At 51.0% G+C, this 13,579-nt stretch overlaps 1 protein-coding gene across 1 annotated transcript; it reads right to left on the bottom strand.

Annotated features, from left to right (window-relative positions):
* Positions 1-3,202: 3,202 nt before the first annotated feature.
* On the bottom strand, positions 3,203-10,763 carry RAB29 (RAB29, member RAS oncogene family). The gene is made up of 5 exons (XM_027695253.1): positions 10,610-10,763; positions 8,848-8,919; positions 7,190-7,371; positions 5,695-5,816; positions 3,203-4,322 (listed from the first exon to the last, which is right to left on the bottom strand). The coding sequence occupies exons 1-5, from the start codon at positions 10,761-10,763 to the stop codon at positions 4,205-4,207; spliced, it is 648 nt and encodes a 215-aa protein (XP_027551054.1). The 3' UTR covers positions 3,203-4,204.
* Positions 10,764-13,579: the final 2,816 nt, after the last annotated feature.

Here is a 13,579-nt window from a genome sequence, read left to right as displayed (position 1 = left end):
ATGAATTTCAGCAGTAGATTTTTATCATCAGCCCCTTGATTTCATCCCCACACTCCTCAGCACACGGCCACGCCAAATTCATGCAAAGCCCACTGAAGATATTTGATTTTTAGACCATAAATTCCCTAGAACCCCCCAAAATTACTCATTTTGTTTAGAAAAGGAGCTGCTTTAACCATGGAAAAATTAAATGTCATTAAAATGGCAGCTTCTACAATAACAACTCACTTTTGCTTTGCATTTGGATCTTTAAAGAGGCTCATCCTTCCCTTTTATTAAAAAGAGCACTTAAAAAGATATTTTTATATGTTGGGTTCTCTGAAAACACTGGTTTGACAATACAAACATGGTCAGCTTTAAAGCAGTAATTAGAATGAAAGGATAATTTGAGTTCATTTAATGCCCTGCTTGAGCTTCATTTGTCTCCTTTGGAATTATTGCCATTTTTCTGCCCAATCCAGCCGTGCCCTGTCCTTTGTGCCAGTCAATACCCACGAAAATCGAGCTGATCAGGGAAAAAAAAGAGGCACTTGGAGCAACTGCCTGCACATCCAGCCCCAAAATACACTGAATTAACAAGCCCTGAGGGGGAAGGTGCAGTAACCACATCAAGGAATTCTTTGCTCTCTGCTCTGAGCTGGATATATTGGATTAAAAGCCACTCTGGCTGACTCACAGATGCACAAGTTTTGCATGTTTATGTCCTGCCTGTAGCTCAATAAAACTCCAATAATTGAGGGTGTTTCAGTGGAAAGGATCCCATTTGTTTTGCTGCAGTTCACAGTGTGTGTTTTATACATTCCTGTTATTGTTATTTTTAGTTTCAACTTGTGAACCCGTTTCTTAGGACTGTTGAGACAGGAAAACAACCACCACTAACCAAGTCACGTCGATTTTTTTATTTCAAACTGTTGCAATACTGCATTAGTCACTGATTGATGTGGATTAAACCTCCCAGCAGTTTTTCCTCTTTACATAAACACGATAATACTGAAGTTTTACAGTAATCAGAACCCTGTCTCTAAAATATTTCTGTGTAACAGCAAGCAATTATTAAAAAAAAAGCTAAGTTTTGAGATTGTTGACTTATTTTACGGCCTATAATCTGCTTTCAAATCCTATTGTGTGGACCCACAGAGTGCAGCCATCAGTACAGAAAATACACGTGGTTTTTGAGTCCCAGGACCACAAATTAAAGTCACAGGGAGGAGAAACAACATGTGGATGAGAGGGGAAATAGGCACAGTTGGCCCCGAGTCACACAGAGGGTACAAAGTCAAAGCAGGGAGAACAAAACACCTTCATTTCCCAACCTGAGGGAAGGCACGAGTGAAGCAGAACAAAGAACAAGACTTTTCTGATTCATACCTGAAAGATTCAGGCTTTTTAACCACCTGCATGAACAAGACTTGACTTCGTTTAAAACGTTTTCTTGGGTTTTGTTTTTTTTTTTTCCCTTTCGGTTGTTTTAAAAACAGGAATTAATTCCAGCTGGCACAGCCCCTGCCCACGTCCCTTCCACGCTGCCCAGCCCAGAAAGAGCATCTTCCACGGGGCTTTTTCAACCTGTTTTTTTACAAAACTAAAGCAAGGGGGTTGCTGGGTTTGTTTTGCCTGTTTTTTTTAAGCCCCCTGTGCCCCAGAGAGATCTCTGAAAACACACACATCTGCACAGGGAAATCGTTTTCCTGTCTGGTTGGGGTTTCACATGAGCAACGGCTGTTTCTGGTGTGCAGCTTGGGTTTTTTTTTTTTTTAAACATTTGTCTCCCGTGTCAGATGTTAACCAACAGCAAGTGTGCAAAATAAACACCCCCCCAAAGGCTCACACCGGGACTGGAAACCACGGGGCAGAACAGAAATGATGTAGAAGAGAAAAAAAAACCAAACAAACCCCCTTCCTTTGGCTTTTTGCTCGATTCTTAAAGGGCACTTGTGAAAGAAAAGGTGCAGGTTTGAGAGGTGCAGGCACCAAAGAGGCACTGGTAGGTATTAAAGTGACATGTTAAAAGGTGTAAAGAGGTTTTTCTGGCCAGGAATTCCCTGTGAGGGTGGCACAGGTTGCCCAGAGAAGCTGTGGCTGCCTCATCCCTGGAAGTGTCCAAGGATAAACTTGGAGCAACCCGGGCTAGTGGAAGGTGTCCCTGCCCATGGGATGAGATGAGCTTTAAGGTCCCTTCCAACCCAAACCATTCTGGGATTCCATAACTGGACGGAACAGGAACTGGGAATTTCCAGTCCCAAGCTGGACTGAGCAGTGGGTGGGTCCTGGGCAGGGGTTTCTCCCCCTTTCAGGCTCTAAGACTTGGTCTCTTTGCCAAAACACTTTAAGGTGCACATACAAAAAAAATCAATAAATAACACCTGAATCTTAAAAGTTTAGTGACAGATCCTTTAAAAACTCAGGCACGTCTCCTCATGTTCCACAAAGAACTAGAAATATTTATGGGATTAAAACCCATTTTCTTTCCTATTTCTTTTTTTTTTTTAACACAGCGAAGTAAAATTCAGCAAGGCACTTCAATTTTGTTGCTAACCAGTTCTCCATGTTTCCACAGTGAAAACAGCAGCACAGAAAAGGGGGTATTTAAGCACCCCTAGCCCTGAATTTAGCAATATTTGCATGACACAATCCTAGCCCAGGTATTTCAGCTTTTAATTAAAACAGTGGAGCACTGGTTTTAAATTTCTTAACCCTTACTGTTCACTCATCAATTATTTTCAGCTTCAGAGAAGGAAAACTCAGATTTTTTTTATGCTCAGTGAAGGCAATTGGTTCCTGTTCTACCACCTTCTCCCTCCATAGATTACACAGAGTAAGAAAAGACAGGCAGGAGGAATAATTTGCCAAAGAAAACCAGTCCTAATTCACCAGGAATCAGGACAGAGCAATTTATAGCCCTGTTTTCAAGGGAAAAACGTCACTGAAGGCCATTTGCTGAAATCCAAACCTAAACCATGGGCAGGACAGTTCTGTAGCATCACAGGGTCATGGAATATCAAAACCATCTCAAACCCACGCAGCATTTTAACTCCAGCCCTGCAGTCTGAGTTTCCTCCTCGCTCTCCTGAGACCTCTGCTGTGCTTGTACCAATTTTTGGGCACCAGTTTTTTCCCCTACTGGTAGGTGGGGGGGAAGGAGGCACCAAAAAGAAGTAGGGGAGTGGTTTCTTCATTTCCTTTTTGTCCCACAAAGTCTTCTCCTCCTCTAAAAGCAGTGTGGGGGGGATGTTTCCTACACCAGCCCTGCCACCAAATCCCCTCCTGGCTGCAGGATAATAATGGTGGGAAGGCAATTCATCAGCAGTTGCAAGGCTGTTTGGGGTGGTTTGGGGATCCAGGGAGTGCTAAAAAGTGCAAAAGGACTCTTGTTCTGGCACACAAAGGGGTTTACAGCCCATCCCTCCTCCAGCTCCCCCTGCCCCAATAAAGGGGCAGCACAGCAGGAGGATGGGATTGTGCCAGAGGGGGAGAGAGGAGGGAGGACAGGAGGCAGCTGGGCTGTTCCTGACTGGAATTTGGGGTCTCTGCTGTTGAACAGCACAGTCAGAACTGCAGGACAGGGAGGGGCTGTGCTGCACCACCTCCCAAATTCCCCCTGGTACCTTCAGAGCTCCACGGGCACCACGTTGATCCACATCCCCCTTCACACCTTCGGGACGACGATGGGATGTGTTGGGTCTCTCCAGGGCAGGGAGGAAGGAGCTGTAATCCCACGCTGGGAATCCACAGGGAAGACCTCCCGGACTCTGTGTGTGGGCCAAGGTCACTGCAAGGCCTTGGGCTGGTGCCTCTGGGGGTGGGGGGTGCAGGTGGTGGGGGATAAAGGTGCAACAGTATTAAAAACACACCTTCAGCAGCCCAGGGACGGGCCAGGACGTGGCAGAAGGTGAAGTGCTTGAAAATTTAAAAAAACAAATGTAATCCAAGCCCTGAGCTTGGACATGGGCAGTGCTACATCAGAGCAGCAGAGCTGCAGCTACACTGGGAAAAAAGAGGGATCTTCCCACTCCTCTCCTTTCCACTCCTCACTCGAGTCACTGCACCAATGCTCTGCTGAGACAGAATATTCACTATACAGAAACAGCCCATGAGCTTGTAAAAAAAACACCCTAAAACCAGCAAGAGCCAGTTCAGGGAGAAATGATGATGATAATAGAAGGCCCATCACTGCTAGACCCGAGGGGATGGGGTGTCAGGGGCTCTAACAGCAGGCCCAGCCTGGTGGGGAGGTCTCTTTTAAGTTAATATAATCCCCAGTCCCAGCAGTGGAGGAACTTCCATCACCCGTGGATGAGGACATCATCTTTTCAATCAGCACTCTGCAAGAGAAACATTCTTGTTGAGGAAAAAGAGAAATTTAATCTAATGTAGATATAATCTAATGTAAATTAATCTAATGTAAATATATTATTTCATCTTAAAGACATAGTTAAGTTGTTACCTATATATTTATATATATATATGTTACCTTCATATATGTATATAAATAAACCTTGTAAGTATTTTCCCCTTCCCCCAATGCTGAGTAACTGTGTTTTGTCTGAAAACCCTCTCACACTAAAGCAAATTGTGGGAGGGGGGCTTGAACTTGGGAATTGGATTTTTGAGGGGTCTCAAACCACCACAGGGAGTTTGGTTTGTGGGTTTGTTTGGTTTTTTTAACCAGCAGCACTGGGGGGCACAAAGCTTTTCAGCAGCGCAGAAAAGGAGCAGCAATTCAGCCCAGAAGGACACAAAATTCCAGCAAAATGATTAAAAAATCTGGTTAAGGGACTTCATAGCACTGAGAAGAGGATTCCTAAGATTACCTGGCAGCATCAGGAGACTCTGCAGTGACTGGATAACTCACAACATCTACTGCAACCACCTCACCTCGGGTCCAGTTAAGGACTGGGACACATCAACAGACCCCCTGGGTACCACCTGCCCAAGCTCAACATGAGCTGTGAACACCCAGAGCAGGTTTAGATTAGACACAAGGAAAAAATTCTTCATGGGAAGGGTTGTAAAGCCCTGGAAGGGGCTGCTCAGGGCAGTGGTGGAGTCACCATCCCTGGGAGTGCTCAAAAAATGTGTGGATGTGGCACTTGGGGACATGGTTTAGTGGTGAACATGGTGGTGATGTTTTGAAAGTTGGATTGGATGATCTTAAAGGTCTTTTCCAACCTTAATGATTCCATGATTCCCATGCCCTTCAGAAAAGGCCAAATTCTGCATTAGAGGGTTGGTGCATCACCAGAGAAATTCTGATTTCTTTGCACAAGAACTCCCATCCTCCTGGAAGAGGCCAGCACGTGAAAAAACACCCCTGGTGCTGTTCAAAGGATTTCTGTCTCCACAAGCACATCAGAGCTGATCCGAGGAGGGATGAACTTGTGACCTCTCAGAATTCAGTTTCCTTTTGGGAGATTTATTGTGTGTTTTTGCTGCTATTTGTTCCTCACTGACAGCACCTCCCTCACTGTGTTGGAAAAGATCACAGGATCAGGGAATCACAGGATGGTTTGAGTTGGAAGAGACATTAAAGCTCATCCAGTTCCACCCTCTGGCCATGGGAAGGGACACCTTAAACTAGCCCAGGTTGCTCCAAGTTTATCCAACCTGGCCTTGGACACTTCCAGGCATGGGGAGACCACAACCTCTCTGTGCAGGGAATTAACTCTTGGATGGATCACCAGGCACTGTTCCTACCTCATGGACTCATTGATATTCTTGTTTTCCTTGACAGAAGTCTCCACCCATCCCGAAAAGCCATTTTCCTTGCTGAACCGATCCACTTCTTCTCTTGTCACTGCCCAGGGGGAAAGGTCACACTGGAAAACAGGAATCAGGCACTTCAGAATCACAGAATCATGCAATGGGGAGCTTAAACATCATGTCATTCCTCCCCCCTGCCCTGGGCAGGGACACCTTCCACTAGCCCAGGTTGCTCCAAGTTTATCCAAGGTGGCCTTGGACACTTCCAGGGATGGGGCAGCCACAGCTTCTCTGGGCAACCTGTGCCAGGGCCTCCCAACCCTCATAGGGATGAATTTCTTCCTAATTTTTAAGCTGGGAGGGCCATTTACTGCCTGTGTGCAGGCAGCTCAGCCCTCCCCAGCTCCCAGATCCTGGGCTGATAGAGAGCTCTCGGGGCAAGGTTCCTAATGGGATGTTGCAAGCAGCAATTCATTTATCTCATCTGAGTTACTGACACACCTCAGCCAAGCACGCATGGAATGGAGCTTCAAACACTGTCCCCTCTCCCAAATCTGCCTCTCAGCAGCCAGGAGAGGAGTTCCAGGTGTGGTGGCACTGTGGCCACAGTGATGACACCAGGATGTGCCAGGAGGCAGAGAGACCCTGACCCACAACAGCTCGTGGGGCAGGCACACAGATTTCCCTAAAACAGGCAAAATTGTCACCTCAGAACAGAATCCCAGAAAGGTTGAGGTTGGGAAAGACCTCCAGGATCATCGAGTCCACCCTGTGCCCCATCCCCACCTTGTCCCCCAGCCCAGAGCACTGAGGGCCACATCCAAGCCTTCCTTGGGCACCTCCAGGGGTGGGGACTCCACCACCTCCCTGGGCAGCCCCTTCCAATGCCTGACCACCCTTTCCATGGAGAAATTCCTCCTGATGTCCAACCTGACCCTCCCCTGACTCAGCTTGAGGCCGTTCCCTCTCCTCCTGTCCCTTGTTCCCTGGGAGCAGAGCCCAACTCCCCCTGACTCCCCACTCCTGTCAGGGAGATGCAGAAGCAATCAAAAAACAGTTATTGAGGGAAGTGTAATTTGTGGAGAAGTGGAAAAAGAAAAGCCACTCCCCTGCCCACCCATCACGAGTCATCTCCAGTTTTGGGCTCTCCCAAACCAGGCAAGTCTCAAACCGAACCTGGAAAGAGCTGCTGAGCCAGGGCTGGCACACGAAGAACATCAAGGGAGTTTTTAAATGAAGGAAACACACAGAAACACACAGAAACACACACAAATACACCCAAAGACACACAAACACACCCAAATACACCCAAAGACACACAAACACACACAAAACCACACAAACACACAACACAGACACGAAGACACACAAACACACGAACAAAGACACACAAAACCAAACACACACAAGGCACACAAAGACACACAAACCCACACAAAACCACCCAAAGACACCCAAAGACACCCCGAGCACACCCAGAGCTCCTCACCTTGTTGGCCAGCAGCAGGCAAGGCACGGGGTTCCCGTCTGGCAGCAGGAGCTTGCTGTCCAAATCCTGCTTCCACTTCTGGCTGTTGCTGAAGGTGCTGATGTTGGTGACATCAAACATGATGACACAGGCTGAGGCCTCCTTGTAGTACAGGCGGGTCATGGACGTGAAACGTTCCTGTCCTTTGGGATCAAAGGGGAAAAAATCCCCCCCCAGGGTCACTGTTTTGGGATTTGTTTGTGCAAATAACGTGTTTATCGTGGTCCATCCTTTTCTCAGCTGACATTGATGATCCCCACTCAAATAATGAGGAAATACAGGAACTCCAGTTTGACCCAGTGGTGGAGCTGGAGCAAACTGGGCAGCTCTGAATCCCAGCACTCAGATCATAAAGTCACGGAATCCCAGACCGGTTTGGGTTGGCAGGGAAATTAAAGCTCATCTCATCCCACCTCCTGCCATGAGCAGGGACACCTCCCACCAGCCCAGGTTGCTCCAAGCCCCATCCAACCTGGCCTTGGACACTTTCAAGGATGGAACAACCATAATATTTGCATTATTCCTGGTGTAACCTGGAGTCCCCTCAAGCCACCCCTGTGTCCCCACACACCTCTGAGGTGCTGGGAATGCCCAGGGATTGTCAGCTCGGGCATCTCCTTCTCTTGGGGCACAACAAGGGCACGGTGCCAGCCTGGCCCCCCTGCTTTCCACATCTCAAAAGCCTTTTTTTTTTGGTGCCAAAACCGAAACCAGTTTCTTGCTGCAACCCTCCCGCTGCCAACTTCTCCTTCCTGTTGCCTTTTTAAGGATTCCAGGCACAGGCGGCCGAGCAGCGAAACGGGAGGAAACCACAGCCCTGTTTTTCTCATCTCTCCGGATCCAGAGGTGCCATTTTAGAGACGCTGCTGCCCTGTCCTGGTGCCAGGGAATTTGGGAGCCACGTTTTCCTGCAGCTCTCTGGGCAGCAGGGGCTCCTCACTTCACCTCAGCACACGGAACACTGTCCCTTGGAATGTGTCCTGCTCCCATCCTGGTGCCCTCACCTCGGGAGCACCCAACAGCCTCCTCTTGCCATCCTTGCTCCCAAGGGATCCACTGGCCTTGCTCCCACAGCTCATGGAGCAGCCAGATCCCAATCCTGGCAGCCAAAGCAGTGTAAGGTCCATGAAGCTGCTCCATGCAAGGCTCAGGATTCCTGGCTGTCACGCCAGAAATCCAGGTTTTAACACAAGATCTGGAGCTGAGAAGTCACATATCCAGCTACAGATGAGCCTGTTTCCCATTTCCTCTGCTCTGGCTCTGAAACCAAAAGGAAATGCTCAGCAGGAATCACCGTCTGTGCTGCTGAGCTCCTTGCAAATAGGCTTTTAATTAAATATTTAAATTACTATGGCAGGCTAGAGCCAGCCCTGCAAAGCAGAGCAGTCACACCCCTGGAATGCACAGGCTTCTGGGATTTATTTTGGGAGCAGAAGGAAAAGGAAAAAAAAAGGAGAGGATGAGGAAGGGGGAAAGGAAGAGGAAGGGGAAAAGAAAAAGAAAAAGGAAGGGGAAAAGAAAAAGGAAGGGGGAAAAGGAAGGGGAAAAGGAAGAGGAAAAGGGCCAAGCCACTGAGAACTTTCAATTCTGCTCCTGTTTCCTGGTCCCTGTGGACTCACCTGCGATGTCCCAGAGCTGCAGCCGCACCGTCTCTGACTCCGACCACTGAACCACCTTCAGGGCAAAATCCACTAGGGAATCCCAAAAAAAAGGAAAGGAAACCTCGTCAGGGGTGTTCTGCACCACAGAGCTCATTCCTCCACAGCCTCTCCCCATCTCCCAGCACAGGCCAAATCATGGGGCCTTCCAGAACCCTGAACCAGTGGGTTTGTAACCAGCCCACCCACAACTCCAGGTTGGACAGGGCTTGGAGCAACCTGGGCTAGTGGAAGGTGTCCCTGCTCATGGCAGGGGGTGGAAGGAGATGATGTTTAAGGTCCCTTCCAACCCAAACCATTCTGTGATTTCAAGGGCTGAGGAGCCTCTGGATTCTCTTACCTAATTCCCAGACCCTCCTATTGTGACACCAGCAAAGAGACCTCAAGGAAAACTTAAGACATACAGAGACATGTCTTAACTAAAACCACAACACACTTCCACACTCAGGGGGTGGAATGAGATGAGCTTTAAGGTCCTTTCCATCATTCCATGATTTGATTTAACCAGTGCAGTGAGTCAGAAGGGGAAACCCTGTGTTCCTCAGATTCTGGTGGGTCAGGTTTCCTCCGCAGGGGAAAACCTGTGTGGCGCTGCTGGCAGCCACACTCAGCAGGGCTGGGACTTACCAAAACCAGGAACTAAGGGAAAAAAAAAAAGAAGAAGAAAAAAAAGTCTGCAGCTCTTCCTGCTGGGAGTGACCGTGGGCACAGCCCGGTGCTCTGCCCACTGGGATGTGGCTCTCCAGTGTTTTCCACTTTTAATCCATCCCCTCCTCGATTCCTGAATAAGAAGACTTAAACAGCTCTGCTTGGCCCCCACTATTTTGGGCCCCTGGGGAGATTTCCTGGGAAAAACCTTGTCAGCTCCTGCTCCTTCCAAGTTATTCATTTACACTGGTGCTGAACAAAGAACCACAACCCCCCTCAGCCCCATTCCCAGACCTGTCGCTGCCCCACCACCTTCCCAAGCACCACCAACACCCCGGTGGTGGTTCCAGGCTGTTAAATTCGTGCCAAACCATTAATTAATGCTGCTGGTTTTGCTGGGAAGAGCTGAGCCTGTAACCTCAGACTGTCCAGCTCCTGGGGGTCGTTATTCCCAGGAGGGGGGAGAAGGATGGGGCACCCCAGGGAATGAGACAGGCAGAGGGGTAGAAACCCCCGAGGGGCTCAGGGAAGAGGCTCTGGGAGCTGCTGCGGGAGATGCTCAACAAACCACCCATGGGAGCTTGTTCCTTTCCCAAATTCCCGCTCCCACGGCCGCGGGGGGAGCAGGACGAGCATCCCACGGGCGAGGGGCGGCGGTCCCGGGGGCTCGGCCCAGGGTGGGGAGGGGTCCAGGGGCGCTCCGGGACGGAGCCGAGGAGGGCTCGGGATGCGAACCGGGGACAGACCCGGTGGAGAGGCCGGTGCCGGTCCCGGGGGAGGGCACCAGGACCCCGGGGAGGACCCCAGGGAGAGCACTGGGACCCCGGGGAGAGCATCGGGACCCCGGGGAGAGCATCGAGACGCCGGGGAGAGCATCGAGACCCCGGGGAGGGCACCGGGACTCCCTGGAGAGCATCGGGACCCCGGGGAATCTACAGAGACCCCGGGAAAACCCCTGGACCCCCCGAGCCCCCGGGGATGGCAGCGGCACCCCCGGGAAGCCCCCGAGCCCCCCGGGGAGGAGCCCGGGGATGGCACCGGGATGCCCGGGGGAGGGCAGGGAGCCCCCGCTCACCTCCCACGGTGGATTTGTAGTGCCGGTTGAAGCTGTCGTTCGCGTAGCGCTGCACCAGCGATGTTTTGCCCACCGTGGCGTCCCCGACCACCAGCACCTTGAACATGCGATCGCGCTGCCCCATCCCGGCCCCGGCCCCGGCCCCGCCGGTCATGTGAGAGGGTCAGGTGGGGCAGCGGCGGAACCGCGGCGGGGCTGCCGGGACCTGTAGTTTGCTCGGCCGGGACCGGCCCTGCCTGCCCCGGGGCACCCCCGGGACCCAGCCCTGTGCATCCCCTGCACCCCCGGACCCAGCCCTCTGCACCCCCAGATCCAGCTCTGTGCATCCCTTGCACCCCCGGACCCAGCTCTGTGCACCCCCAGATCCAGCTCTGTGCATCCCCTGCACCCCCAGATCCAACCCTGTGCATCCCCTTCACCCCCAGATCCAGCCCTGTTCATGCCTTTCACCCCCAGATCCAGCCCTGGGTGTCCCCTGTACCCCCAGCCCCATGCACCCAGCCCCAGTCCTGTGCATCCCCTCCATCCCCTGGCCCTGCCCTCTGCACCCCCAGCCCTGCTCTGGGCACCCCCTGCACCTCCAGTCCCATGCACCCCCGGTCCCATGCACCCCTGTAGCCCCAGATCCCACCCTATGCACCCCCAGATCCCACCACATGCACCCCAAAACCCCCAGCCCCTGCCCCGGGCACCCCTGCACCTCCAGCCCCTTTGCAACCCACAGATCAACAAAAAGACTCCACAACACACGCACAAACACATATAAATCTATTTTTATTTCTTCAGAGTCTTCATGCCCCAGTGTTTCTCTCTGCAACTAGAAAAGGCCAACGCACTCCTCTCCTCCCCAGGAGACGAGGGTGAGGTTGATATTCAGTGTGTGGGACCTGAGCCAGCAGGGGCTGGGTGGCTGCTCCCCCACCTCTGGCACTGCCAGGGCTTTGTTTTGGGATTCTGCACCAAGATCCTTGTTTGGTTGAGCTTGAGACACAGCCCTGCAGGGAATCAGTCCCCAGCAGCACATCCTGCAGCTGGGGAGCATGGGGGTCCTTCCACAGCCAGCGATTCCTGCAAATCCAGGGGCTCAGGGTGCCCCAAAAGCTGCAGAACCTTTTTGACCCACAAACCTTCATCAACAGGCACAGGCAGAGGCCACGTGTAGGCAGCGCTCAGGGAGCCAGGGCTGGGCTCTGTATCCAGAACAAACACCCAGATTCCTGCTGGGACCCCCCACGACCTCCTGGGACCTGACCAAGGCCAGGTCCAGGTAATCTGGCACTTACACTAATCCCACTTTGCTTCATGCCCAGCAATTTAATTGATTTTCATAACTCTCCTGCCACTGTGTGTCAAAAGAGCTTCAGCCTGAACTAAAATAAGCTGCAAAACGTGAGAGGGACCTTGAACCAAGCAGAGGTATAAGGAGGAAACACACCACAGTCCACATAAATAAATGTAATCTTTATTTAACCAAATATAATTTATCAGTTAAGTTGACATCTGTCAGTTATAGGAACTATAAATAATTAAGACAGTCTTTTTTCCTTTAATAAAAGAATAGACCAGGATTTTCATCTGCAGGCAGCTGTAGAGTAGGCATGCATTTGAGTGCAACCAGTGGGAAGAGGTTTTTCCATCAGTATTCCTCAGTTTTAAATTAGATTCTTCCCTGCCCATGCCCCAAACACACCTTTATACCATATATAATGTAGAGACCCCTGGCCGAGCAGCTCCCACCCCCTCGGGGTCTCTGCACAGGAGACCACGAGCGGCAGATTGTCCCTCTTTTCTTGGAGAAGTGACAAGTGATGTGACACCTAAAAGACCAGGAGAGCTTCTCTATATACAAATAAAAGCTGAAGTGTTAATGGAAGGGAGTCTCGTATCTATTCGTCAGCATCAGGCAGAGGAATCGTGTGGGCAACAGAGAATGTTCCAGAATTCTCCGGGCTGAGAGTTCAGCACAGCAGCACAGTTGGGGTTTGGTTTGTGGTTGGGGTTTTTCGGGTTATTTTGGGCACAGCTTTGGCCAAATGAGATGTGTGAGAAGTCACCAGGGGGGAGAGAGAGGAGGATCAGAGCTGCTCCCACACGGGACATGGCACAGACTAACTTTGGTCTTGACCTGCCCCCCCAGGTGCATCGGCTCTGGTTTCTGGGAGAAGCAAGAACTATCCCCAAGGAACTGCTCCTTGCCTAAAAAGCAAAGCTGTCTCCACTTAGGCAGCGCTTTGTGGAGCTCAGGTAGGTCTGGCATTGCCCAGAGCAACAAAGAGATGTCCCCACCTGGAGTTATTTCGGGTGAAGATCAGCGCTGCCAGCACCACAACTGGGCTGACTCAGAGAAAGCCAAAGGGAGGAGACAGACACTGGTTTGTGTGACAAATATGGAAGTTAAGCAAAAGGAGGAAGTGGTACCAGTAAAGGATGGTCGTGTTGCAGTGGGAGGAACAGGTTTAAAGCAGAAAGCAAAGCAGACAACCCCAAACCCACGCCCAAATTTCGGGTTCTGCTCCATGTGCCAAACATGGTTCCCGGAGCCCTCAGGGCAGTGCCATGTGGCCCGGCTGTCAATCAAATCAGGAGCCCGCCCACACCATGCACAACAGACATCTGATTGGCTGCAGCATCAGTCACTCCGGCTTAGCGGGGCGCTGAGTGGTCAGTGAAGCAGCAGTCCCGCCCGGGGGGCGTGGCCACAGCAGCCGAACAGTATAAAAGAGGGGCACAGATGCTCCATCTTCATTTTGTCTCTGGGGTGGTACCATGGGTGTTGTTTAGAGCTCCTCACGGGCAACTGCCTCAGCCTCCAGAACTGATTTACATCCAAATGGGAGCACTAAAGAGCATTGAAAGCTGACAGGAGGATCATTTCAAGCACCTCAGTCACAGAGACAGGTTTCCTCTCACTGTGTCACTGCAGGCTGTGCGAGAGCCCTTCCAGCATCGACTAAACAGGGGAAGGGAAGG

This window comes from Neopelma chrysocephalum, unplaced genomic scaffold, assembly GCF_003984885.1.
Source record: "Neopelma chrysocephalum unplaced genomic scaffold, ASM398488v2 Primary Assembly neopelma1_100, whole genome shotgun sequence".
NCBI classification, from domain to species: Eukaryota; Metazoa; Chordata; class Aves; order Passeriformes; family Pipridae; genus Neopelma; species Neopelma chrysocephalum.
The sequence above is the reverse complement of the archived record's forward strand: the minus strand, read 5'-3'. Positions and strand labels throughout refer to the sequence as shown.